At 46.1% G+C, this 12526-nt stretch overlaps 1 protein-coding gene across 1 annotated transcript in view; it reads right to left on the bottom strand.

Annotated features, from left to right (window-relative positions):
- LOC134467651 (protein shisa-6-like) overlaps window positions 1–12526 on the bottom strand; it is a 177216-nt gene that overhangs the window by 58210 nt on the left and 106480 nt on the right. The window contains exon 5 of the mRNA XM_063221490.1: window positions 5930–5968. Coding sequence (XP_063077560.1) covers window positions 5930–5968 — 39 coding nt within the window. The remainder of the gene's footprint in view (window positions 1–5929; window positions 5969–12526) is intronic.

The raw sequence follows: 12526 nt of genomic DNA, 5'->3' as shown, positions 1-12526 counted from the left end.
GTCGGGTCTCCGTTGCAGGCAAAATTTTCGGGACCGTATAAAATCATTCGTTGTGGGCAAAATGATAACTACACGCTCTCAACCCCAGAAAGGCGGAAGAAGACACACCGGTGTCATGTCAATCTCCTTAAGCCATACCATGCCCGTAATCAAGAGAAGTGTCCGTCGCCTGTGGTGCTAGTGGACAGCTCCCGGGTGATTGACACTCCTCCTTTGGCGCGAACTGAGGGGGTGCTGATGGACAGCAATCCTGGGGAGGTCCCTCCTCCTCCAGCGGTGGCAGCGCTGGACGAGGAGGTTAAGACTGTAGATGATTGTGTCTTACAGGGGCGGTTGAAAAATTCAGAAACATTACAAAACTTGTCCTCACTGATCAATCACTTAGACACGAGTCAGCAGCAGGAACTCCGTGAATTGTTTGACGAGTTTACGGTGTTATTTTCAGATGTGCCCACCCAAACCGATGTGCTTCAGCACGACATTAATGTGGGGGAAGCGGAACCAATTCGCCAGCGATTTTATCGCGTTCCGTTGGAGAAAAGAGGAGTGCTTGAAAAGGAGGTTCAGTATCTGTTGGAGAATGGTTTAGCTGAGCCTTCTTTTTCAGGTTGGTCATCTCCTTGTTTGCTAGTTAAAAAATCGGACGGATCTTTTCGATTCTGTACTGATTACAGAAAATTGAATGCAGTGACCAAACCCGATTCTTTCCCTCTGCCCCGAATAGAGGATTGCGTTGATCAGGTAGGGGCTGCAAAATTCGTGTCCAAGTTAGATCTACTGAAGGGCTACTGGCAAGTGCGGCTGACAGACAGGGCACGGGAAGTTTCAGCCTTCATTACTCACAATGGCCTATTCGCTTACCGCGTGATGAGTTTTGGCCTACGAAACGCCCCTGCTTGTTTCCAAAGATTGATGAACATCGTCGTTGAGGGATTGGAAGGCGTAACGGTGTACCTTGATGACGTAATTTTGGTCAGTGACACTTGGCCAGCTCACTTGCAGAGGCTGCGCGCGCTCTTCCACCGCCTTGCCGAGGCGCGGCTCACGGTCAACCTGGCGAAGTGTGAGTTTGCTGGGGCGACCGTGACCTACCTCGGAAGGGTGGTGGGTCAGGGCCAGGTACGACCCATACGCGCTAAAGTAGCTGCGATTGACCGTTTCCCCGTACCACTCACTAAACGGGAGCTTATGCGTTTTTTGGGAATGGTGGGGTTCTACCGCTGCTTCTGCCGAAACTTTTCGACAGTGGTCTCTCCATTAACGGACTTACTGAAGTCCACTGCTGCGTTCATTTGGACCGACCACTGCCAAAGAGCATTCGACGGAGTAAAGGGTCTTTTGACCTCCGCTCCCGTGTTGATGGCGCCTCGCCTAGATGAACCATTCAAAATTCACGTGGATGCCAGTAATGTGGGCGCTGGGGCAGTCTTGCTCCAGGAGGATGAAAGTGGAGTGTGTTTCTTTTCGCGAAAATGTTTGTCTTACCAGCTAAATTACTCCGTCATTGAGAAGGAAGCGCTGGCTTTGATCTGGGCACTTCAACATTTTGAAGTGTACGTGGGGGGTCGCGGGGTACCTCTAGTGGTTTTCAGCGATCACAATCCACTGACCTTCTTGCACTCCCTCCAGAACCCAAATCAGAGACTGATGAGGTGGTGTCTCTTTCTCCAGCCCTACCATCTAGATATCAGACACATCCGGGGCACGGAGAACGTAGTGGCGGATGCGCTTTCCCGTGCCCCGGAGGGTGGAGACTGAGTGAGTTCACGTAGCCTATGTTTTGGTGTAGGGTGGTGTGTTTTTTCTTCTTGGCATGCATTTTTTGTTTTACGGGGTTGGAGTTGCTGTCTTTAAGGGGGAGGGTGTCACGCCCAGCTATGGGCGTGTGACTGCCTAAATCAGTTGCACTGCATGACTGCTGCCTAGTGTTTGTGTGCAGGTGCGTTCACTCATCGGGTCCCGTGATTGCTGGCTGCTGATTGGACGCGAGGCCCTCCTGAGCATACAAAACCATCGGGCTGCTCTACTTGCGGAGAGCCGCGAGCGCGGAGGCTTTGGGTCCTTTTGCTGGTCGCTTTTCCCCCTCTCAGCTGCGTGCCTCAGACGAGGACTTCAAAGCTGGAGGGCCGGCTCTCTCAACCTCGTCTTTTTCATTGTTTTTCTGTTGCTTTGTGTTGTTGCTCTGCTGCCCTACTTTAAATCATAGTAAAAGGCAAAACAAACTTGACTTGCGCGCCTCCTTGTGTTATTTGCCCTCTTCAGAGTGTAACAGTAACACACCAAAAAGGATACCTGCTACCATAACACTCATTACCAACTAAATAGCTAGCCAGCCAACAAACCAGTCCACCAGCCAACCAAAAGAGTCAGTTGTCAGCTAGCCAGCCAAAGAGCCGGCTAACCAACTAACACTCAGTTAGTCAGCCAACTAACCAACAAACAAGTCAGTTGTATGGCTAGCCAGCTAACAAACCAGTCAGCCACTCAACCAAAAGAGTCAGTTAGCCAGCCAACCAGCTGGCCAACAAACAGTCAGTTGGTCGGTCAGTTAGCTCACTAACCAACAAGCCGGACAGAGAGCCAGCGAACCAGTCATTTAGGCAAGCAACTCAAGCATTGTGACAGTCTGAGTTTATATAGAGGTGAAAGTTAACCATGTGACCAGAGTAATCAGGCATGTGGCAGCTGCAGGTAGTAATTCAATGAACTTGTAACAGTCCTATGTACTCAAGTGAGGTCAGGTACTAATTGACAGATTGATTGGGAACTACCATTGTTCCTGGTTGATGGTAGGCAATGTCAATCATGTCATGCAGCATTTGACTTTCAATTGTGCAATGGCACTTCACAAGATAGCCTAATTTTGTTTACTAGGTGGCAATATTCTGATTTAAAATTGGATGCTGGAGTTTTGGCGTGCACATCCAAGACAAAGGCATTAGCAGGTGCCAACTTAAGAAAGTGTTTGTGTAGCACATTGGTTGCAACTTAATTTATTGGAAGCAGAACCAGCAACATTTCCAATCATAGACCTTCTTCTAATTAGGCCTGACAATTAGTAATTACAATCAATCATGGCCAGGAGCAACCCAAAGTGACATACAGATATGCAACATTGGTTACTGTCCCCAGGGTAATGCCGGGTTAGGAGGGATTAGAACCTGCAACTCTCTGATCTTAAGTCCACCTCCCTAACCATTAGGCCAAGGCAGCCACATAGTGTACCCAATCATGGCCTAGAGCCACGAAACACCTGTTATAACAGCACAGTAGTTAACTGTGATATGACGAAAAGTCTCTCTGGATTTCACAGTAACAAATTATGGCAGAATGTCACAGTATGTTACTGTGAAATGAATGCAATTAGTAGCCAGTAACTCATTGTGAGTTCACAGTATTTTCTACTGAACCCACAGTAAGGTATTGTTACACACTTGAAGCGGGCGAAAGTTCAATGGGAAGGCATGTCAGTTGGGTTGAAGGCTGACGCCTTCACAGTAGTTAACTGTGATACGACGGATTCACAGTATGTTACTGTGAAATGAATGCAATTAGTAGCCAGTAACTCCCTGTGAGTTCACAGTAAGATATTGTTACACACTTGAAGTGGGCGAAAGTTCAATGGGAAGGCATGTCAGTTGGGTTGAGGGCTGACGCCTTTACTCAAAGTGATATACAAATATACAATATTGGTTGTTATGCCTAGGGCAATGTAGGGTTTGGACGGATTTGAACCTGCAACTCACTGAACTTAAGTCTACCTCCCTAACCATTAGGCCAAGACTGCCACAGAGCACAACCTGGGCCTTCAGACATTTCATGGACATTTACAGCAAACTATTTAGTCATCAACTTCTTGTTTGCTACATGTCTTCCCATGCTTGGTCATCTCCTTTTTTCTCACTTCCTCATGTCAATATGTACAACCTGAGGGGGAGGGGCTTAGGACATACGGGCTTCAGATCGTGTCCCATCATGCAATGCACTTATGGAGAGCCATTTATCTAGAAGGAATATCTTAAGTTTGCTTCAAAATATTACTCCTTCTTATATTCTGCGTTTATTGTGGGGTTTTTACTATTTAACGTGGTACAAAATGACCATATTCCCACCGTCATGAAGATGGTCATGTACATCTCCCAATATATATAAGCTCATTCTCCTGAGATTAGACAGAGAGTGGGGAAAACGTAGTTAACTGATGATGGGTGTATACATGTATACCATAAGACATTAAGAATGAAATAATTTGCTGAAAATGTCAATGAAAGGTGTGATTGTAATGAAGAGCCCAACCTGTCTATGACTGAAGTTGTGCCCCAATGCACTAATAATTCAATAGATACTCCGCCCACACAGTAGTTTACTGTGATGTTTCCTAGTTTATCACTTTGGCATGCTGGTTATCCTTGAAGAGCACAGTAAAATACTGTGATATGCAAGTTAGGTGAGAAATGGCAAGTGATACAATGATTTCAGACTAATTTGCTGTGTGCCGTGTGACCATCACAGTAGCATAGTGTACCAGAACATCAGAGTAATTAACTGTGAGATTTCACAGTAAATTACTCTGAAATCCTTGTAAGTTTTTACTGTGCATGGTAAGACTAACCATGGTAACCCTGTTTTGCATCCAAAGCTCAGAATCGTCAGGTCTAAAACATTTATTATTAAAGAAAAATAATAATAATAACGAATACTTTTTGCATTTAATGTTCTTGGTAACCATAGTATCCTGGAGATAAGCCACTTCTAAGTGTTGCGCCATGCACGGTCTGCTGTAGCCAAGCCCAGCCAGGCAGGCCCGTGCTGACAATCATTTAGCCAACACGTTAGACTTGGATTATCCCTCACAAACAAACAAACAAACAAACAAACAAACAAACAAAAACCCATTTCTGACCGTGTTTGAGTGACACATTTCTCAGAACTAAAAAGCCCCACCCTGCCTCTTGAAGCCAGTAGTAATGTGGTTAAGGAGCGTTGGTATTCTTCAAGAGCTGAGGGTTGAAGATCTTCACTTCAGGAGAATGCATCCTCAATGTTGCTAACGGGGATAAGCACAGTTTTAACTGATGTCTCCTTTAATTAATAAGAAGTAACATCATTCAAAGCTGCCTTTATCCCTGCCTAGCATACAGTCTTTTCATGTCTTCTCGACAGACGAGGTGTTTATACCGAGGGTGCCCGGGTGTGGACTCCAGGGAACGGAAGGAAGACTGAGAAAAGGCTAAAAAAGAAAAGTCACTATGCAAAGAAGACCCCTTGAGGAGGGAGAAGATTTAGTTGGTTTTGAATGATTTGGGAATATAAAAAGTGATAACAAAAAAAACCAAAGTGCTTAAAAATGAGCGGCGGTTTGAAATAGTAGATGTTTAGGAAGGGGGACAGTCCACTACAGGTCAGCATGACTGGTGAAGAAGGGTGAAGTACATAGGGATATATATGATGCACAGACTTTGAACCACAACCACCACACAACCACCACACAACACACACAGGACCTGGAGGCAGGTGCCAGAGAACGAGAGAGCATGGAGGAGGAAGAGAATGCAAGAGAAAAGCACAGAGGGACGAAGAAGAAGAAGAAGAAGAAGAAGAAGAAGAAGAAGAAGAAGGAGATGAAGAAGAAGAAGGAGAAGGAGGAGGAGGAGGAGAAGAAGAAGAAGGAGAAGGAGGAGGAGAAGAAGAAGAAGGAGAAGGAAAAGGAGGAGGAGAAGAAGAAGGAGAAGGAGGAGGAGGAAGGAGAGAAAGGATGAGAGAAAAGTGCCAGAAAGAGGGAGAAAGAGATTGAAAGAGAAAGAGAGAGAGAGAGAGCTAGAGAGAGAAGGGCAGAAAAGGAGGAAAAGAGAGGAGGAGAAGAGGAAGGACGGAGCACTGAACTGGAGTATGGGACGTAGATATGGATACAGTAATAGCCAGTTCCTACCATGGTGACTCTGGGAGCGCGTAGGCCAGTGTTTCTCCCCTGGAAGAAACAAGGCAAGGCAGGAGTGAGACAAGCAAGTGTAAAAGGAGTGACACAAGTGTAAAAGGAGTGAGACAAGCAAGTATACCATAAAAGGGGTGAGACAAGCAAGTAAAAGCGTTAATAACAAAGTTTTCTCAGTGAACTTCCCAAAATATACGTAATGTAATTAGGTTATGGGACGAGTTTAATTGTTGTTCATTGTTTCTGATGGGCCGATTATTGGTGTGACACAGTGAGAGAAGAGAAGCAAGGCAGGGCAGGGGGAGGTGAGACCAGATGACTCCGACTGCACACACATGCACGCACACACACACACACGGTGGCACACACACACACACACACACACACACACACACACACACACACACACACACACACACACACACACACACACACACACACTTGGTGGCACACACGCACACACACACACTGTGGCACACACACACACATGCGCGCGCGCGCGCACGCATACACGCGCACACACACACACACGAACGCATACACACACACACACACACACACACACACACACACACACACACACACACACACACACACACACACACACACACACACACACACACACACACACACACACACACACACACACACAACCAGATATATGAAACTAAGACACAGAAATGTTGTTAAACAGTGCTGCACGGTTAGTGTTTTCCCCTTAGAAGGGAGACAAGGAGGGCAGACAAAGGCGGTGAGATGGGCTGACCAAAGTATAAACATCTTGAGTGAAAAATATCCTATTACCGTATAATGCTGCCTGTAGTTGTACAATAAAACATGTTTAAAGCCCCCAAACTATGCCCAGTCATCACAGAACCCATTTATCACAATAATAGATGCCCAAAAAGGGTGTTTTTGCCCTAGAAGAGAGGCGAGACAGGCTGAGAGAGAGACAAGGGGTGGGGAGGGGGTGAGACGCGCTGAATGCCACTGCCCACCCGCATGCACACGCACACGCACGGGGGCAGAGAGAGACAAAAAGGAGGGGGAGACAGACGAGGGGGCAGAGAGACAAGGGGGCGAAGCTGAGAGAGAGACAAGGGGCAGTGGGTGAGACGCGCTGACGGCCACTGCCCACACGTACACACACAGACACACAGACACACACACACACACACACACACACACACACACACACACACACACACACACACACACACACACACACACACAACGTTTGACAAGTGTGACAAGCAAGGCAGAGAGAGAGACAAGGCAGGGCGAGGGGGTGAGACGGCTGACTGCCACTGCATGCTGTGCAACCAATGAATACAATTTACCACCCAGAAGGACAACACACACACACACACACACACACACACACACACACACACACACACACACACACACACACACACACACACACACACACACACACACACACACACACACACACACACACACACACACACACACACACACACACACACAAACAGTGTCGTGGAGCTATTCTTCCACAGGAATAGTTTCTTTCACATGCATAGACACACATCATATGCGAATATATAAAATTATATGTTTGCTTTCCACTCAAGCACATAAACAAACAAACACACACACACACACACACACACACACACACACACACACACACACACACACACACACACACACACACACACACACACACACACACACACACACACACACACACACACACACACACACACAGATACGAAACGAAGCTTACACCGAAATCTTGTTTAAAAGCTCTGCACAGTCAGAGGCAGGCCTAATAACATTGAGTTAAGAAAAGTATTACTGTGTGTATGTACGTATGCGTCCATGTATGTATGTGCATGCCTGTGCGTGTCTCTGTGTGTGTGTGTGTGTGTGTGTGTGTGTGTGTGTGTGTGTGTGTGTGTGTGTGTGTGTGTGTGTGTGTGTGTGTGTGTGTGTGTGTGTGTGTGTGTGTGTGTGTGTGTGTGTGTGTGTGCGGGTGTGTGTGCGTGCGTGCTTGCATGTGTGTGTGTGTGTGTGTGTATGCGTGCATCTTGAGTGAAAAAATATATTATAATGCTGCCTGCAGTTGCACAATAAAACACAAACTATCCCCTGTCGTCACAGAACCCATTTCTCATAATAATAGCATTACCCACAAAGGTAGCATAAAAAGTATGCTCCATTTAATAGTGTGCCCTATTGTATATAGCACATTTTTGCCATTTTTCTGTCATCATACCACAAAGACTATGTGTAATGTGACAAAGGTTACTTGTTACAAAATCTGTAAAACATTTCACCATAAATAAAAAGAAGTTCTGGAGGTCTGAAAAACCAAAAACGTTGTGAGCAATTAAAATGCAATAATAGTGGGTGTGAGGGATTTTTGTCTATTGCAACATCTGGAAAGCATCATGCCAATGCGTCATGAAGATAGTACACCATAATGATAAAATTCATGACTGTAAATGATCGTGAAATTTACAAAATGTGTAAAAAATGTGTGCAAACAAAACTCGTCGGCCACAAGAAATTGGACCAGACTAAGCCAGCCAGCACACAGTCAATCAGGAGGAAACTGAGAATCGCTCTGGGCGTGATGTGAAGAGAGAAGCAGTGTTGCAAGATGTGTCTGATTAAATCCCGCTCAAAAGGTTCTCAAAAACCACCAAAATACGCTAAATTCCGCCCAATGTCAACAAATTGCATTGATTTCTATGGGCACAAAACTGCAGAAAAAAACGCCAAATGGCCAATTTTTCCCATTTTTACCCGCAGACGGCCATCCCAAGTAGCCCAATCTGGCAACACTGGAGAGAAGAGCTGCTGTACTGTGCATGGCTCTTGATGTGCGTATGACTACTTGAAGGCCTTGCAGCTTGCTCGTCTCGTCTCTGCGTATGCTACGCTATGCTATGCGAGTAGCTCCATCAGCACTTCCTGTGATCCCATAGATGTCAAACTCAGGGCCCAGGAACCAAATTTGGCCTGCAGAGCCATTTTATTTGCCCCACGAGATCGTTTGAAATGTGTAGTACAGTTGGCCCACGTGCACCATAAATGTACAGTAATATCTGGATAAGACTGGATAATATGACTTGAATGCAAAGCTTTGTGGCTCACAGAAGTGATAAGTGCACCCAGGCCATTGCAACAGCACATATACTACAAGTGCAACTGTAGTGATATCTCCCACTCACAGTAGACTACCACATGTAACAGGAATAGCTGTTTGGGAAATTAGCCTAGATTATGCTTTTTAGGGTATAGTAGGCTTTTTACATAAATATGTGCTTGGATGCCCAATTTCTGTCATTTAAAAAAACAAATAAATATTGAGTTTGGCCTGCGACTTCATCCCAGATTTTAATTTTGGCCCGTTGTGAAGATGAGTTCGACGCCCCATTAGAGATGGGGTAGGATTGAGAAATGACCTCCGGTCGAAATCAAACCCAGGTCCTCGACGTAACAGTACAGTGTAGGGGTGTAACGATATCGAACCGAACCGACCTACCGTACCGAAAAGACCTGTACCGAATCGAATAGTGCTGTACCGAGTGTACCGATGAAATCTCCGACCCAAAGTAGCAGGTTGAATGTATTTCCTTTTTTTGGTTTGTATTTTGACAATATTTTGTTGAAACTAACGTGTTGAGGAAGAAAAGGGTTTTGTAATTTGTTCCCATATACTGTACCGAAAATGTACCGAACCGTGACCCTAAAACCAAGGTATGTACCGAACCGTGATTTTTGTGTACCGTTACACCCTTAGTACAGTGCTATAGAACTGTACTGTACACTTTGAGCCAAGGCCTTTTGTCGTTTCTCTCTCCCTGGATCCCTGGCTTGGCATGACAGTGAAGTTAAGTCCGGGACACCCAGCTCCTGTTTCTCTTATTTTAATGTGACATTTCGGGCACCATGCCCTTCATCAAACATGTCTAGTCCTGCACCCAATCTTTTTGAGATGGATGTGCATGTTTTCCTCTTTTTGACAATATGACAGTGAGTGAATGTGTATTGTGTGTATGCAAGAGAAAGTGTGTGTGTGTGTGAGAGAGAGAGAGAGAGAGAGTGAGAGAAAGAGAGAGAGAGAGATATCATATATATACAGGTTTTTTTTTAAATCCTTCTGGATTATGGGTTCTTGGGTCCTTCTCTCATTACAAACCTGAACATGCGCTACCACGTGGTAAAGCGTATAGCGAGCGCTCCCAAGTATAACAAGCGCTCCCAAGTATAGCGAGCGCTCCCAAGTGCCACCTGGCGTTTGTTTGGGTACACTGCAGCTAGGCCCGGTACGTACCGAGGTGGATGACGTGGCATTACCTCGGTAAAGGGTGTGCGTTGTAGGGGGACCGACTGTAAATGGTGCCTAAACTGTTTTGAGCCACTGGCCAAAGCCTTTTGCCTACGTATAGGTAATTTTTTTCAGTAATGTAAAATCTATCTATGATGAAAATCGATGTTCAACAATGACAAATTCAGTATATACAGGTATACGCCACCCCCATTTATCCTAAAGACAGTGATTAATGAAAGCAAACTTTAGAGTTTGACTGAAGTGTTTGAAGCATTCTAAATGTACAGTATGCAGTACAGCACGCAGTATTGGACCTCAGTATTTGAAAATGTCTGGTTACGGCCCTGTGCATAACAGTATGGTGCCTCAACCGTTCCAGCCACAGCCAAGGCCGTTTCTTTCTGTGATTTTTCTGTCATCATGTTAACACAGCATAATCACGAAATTCATGATTGCACACTTACAAAATGTGCGCACAAAAAAAATGTGCGCACAAAACTCCACCCCCACCACAAGAAAGAGGACTAGAAATACCCAGCACACAATCAATCAAGACGAAGCAGAGGCTGGAGAATGGGGATCGCTGTGATGTGATGAGAACAGAAGCACGGCTTCTTGATGTGCGTATGACAACCTGAAGGCCTTGTAGCTCGCTTGGCTCAGCTCAGCGTGTACGCGTGTACCGTACTCGCGAGTATAACAGCAGCTCCATCAGCACTTCCACGTGGCATGTGATCCTATACACGCCAGTTACCGCGGTTACCAAGGCTCAAACATGTCCAACACGGCCAACTGTCACTCAGGCGGGAAAAATACAGCACACGCCGCAAAAAAAAATGAAAAAGAAAGAAAAAAAGTCATCAGAGACTGTGAAGCGAGGGAGGGAAGCAAAGAAAAAAAGAAAAGAAAAAAAACGTCTTTGAGTGACTGACTGATGGAGGCAGCTACAGTACAAGGCCCCTGATACTGTAAGTCTCCTTGACTTTAATTAAGGTGGTGAGAGGAAGAGCATTCATACGAGAGAGAGGGGGAGAGAGAGGGGGAGAGGGAGAGAGAGAGAAAGAGAGAGAGAGAGAGAGAGAGTGAGGAGAGAGAGAGAGAGAAGAGAGGGGGGGAGAGAAAGAGAGAGGGAGAGAGAGAGAGAGAGAGAGAGAGAAGGAAAGAGGGAGAGAGAGAGAGAGAGAGGGAGAGAGAGAGAGAGAGAGAGAAACAGAGAGAAAATGGGAGGGGAGAGAGAGAGAGCTGAGCAAGGGAGTGAACGAGTGGTGAAGGAACACCTGCGGTGTGGGACCGCCATGATGAGAGAGGGAAAGAGAACGGGAAGATGAAAGAGAGAGGGAAAGGCAGAGAAGGAAAGAGAGAGAGAAAAAGAGAACTGATAGGGGAAAGAGAGATAGAAAGAGGAGAACGGCTGGAGGAAAGAGATAGAAGAAGCAGCTAACCCTAACCTGCCATCAGTGTTGCCAGATGTGTCTGATCAAATCCCGCCCAATCCAGACGGCCATCCAAAGCAGCCCAATTGAGTGGGTAACCGCCCAATCTGGCAACACTACCTGCCATTAGTATACAGGTAGGAGCCATCTGAGGTGCGGCTCTTTGATCCACCGCTATCGACTGAGCCGTCAAGTCCCCCTCTCCTCCTCCCTCTGCTTAACGGTGGGGGGGACTTGTTCTCCCCAGAGATGTGGGACACAGGCGGAGCATAAGGAGGATGGCCAAGGACAGTGGCGGCTCTTGGCCCAATGTGTTTTAAGGGGGGCACATTTAATGGAAAAAAACAGGTACAATATTCTCTTTTATATGTAAAATAGTATTGTATTTCACATTTAGATATCTCAGTAAAAAATAATAGTGACCACTGACAGTTTAGTACAGGGGCCGCCTCAGGGGCCAGGAGCTATTCTACAGGGGCCGTGGGCCACCATGGCCCCCTCCTAGCGCCAACTATGGGCGAGTACAAGGATTGCAAAATCTGCGGGGAAAAAAACTTAAACTGCTGATAAAACACTGTGCCCTAATACGTTGTTGTTATTGCAATAGCGTGGTAAAAGCATGGACATTACATGCTCATAGCACTAGTGGGAGATTTTAGCAGTCGTTCGCCCCTTTCATGGGTGTCGCCACGGGCAATTGCTCGGTTGGCCTGCCCCTAGGAACGCCCTAGGTAGTAGAGAGAATGAATGAGAGAAAGGGAAAGAGAGAGAGAGAGAGAGAGAGAGAGAGAGAGAGAGAGAGAGATAGAGAGAGAGAGAGAGAGAGAGAGAGAGAGAGAGAGAGAGAGAGAGAGA

Source organism: Engraulis encrasicolus, chromosome 17 (genome assembly GCF_034702125.1).
Source record: "Engraulis encrasicolus isolate BLACKSEA-1 chromosome 17, IST_EnEncr_1.0, whole genome shotgun sequence".
NCBI lineage: Eukaryota > Metazoa > Chordata > Actinopteri > Clupeiformes > Engraulidae > Engraulis > Engraulis encrasicolus.
The sequence above is the reverse complement of the archived record's forward strand: the minus strand, read 5'-3'. Positions and strand labels throughout refer to the sequence as shown.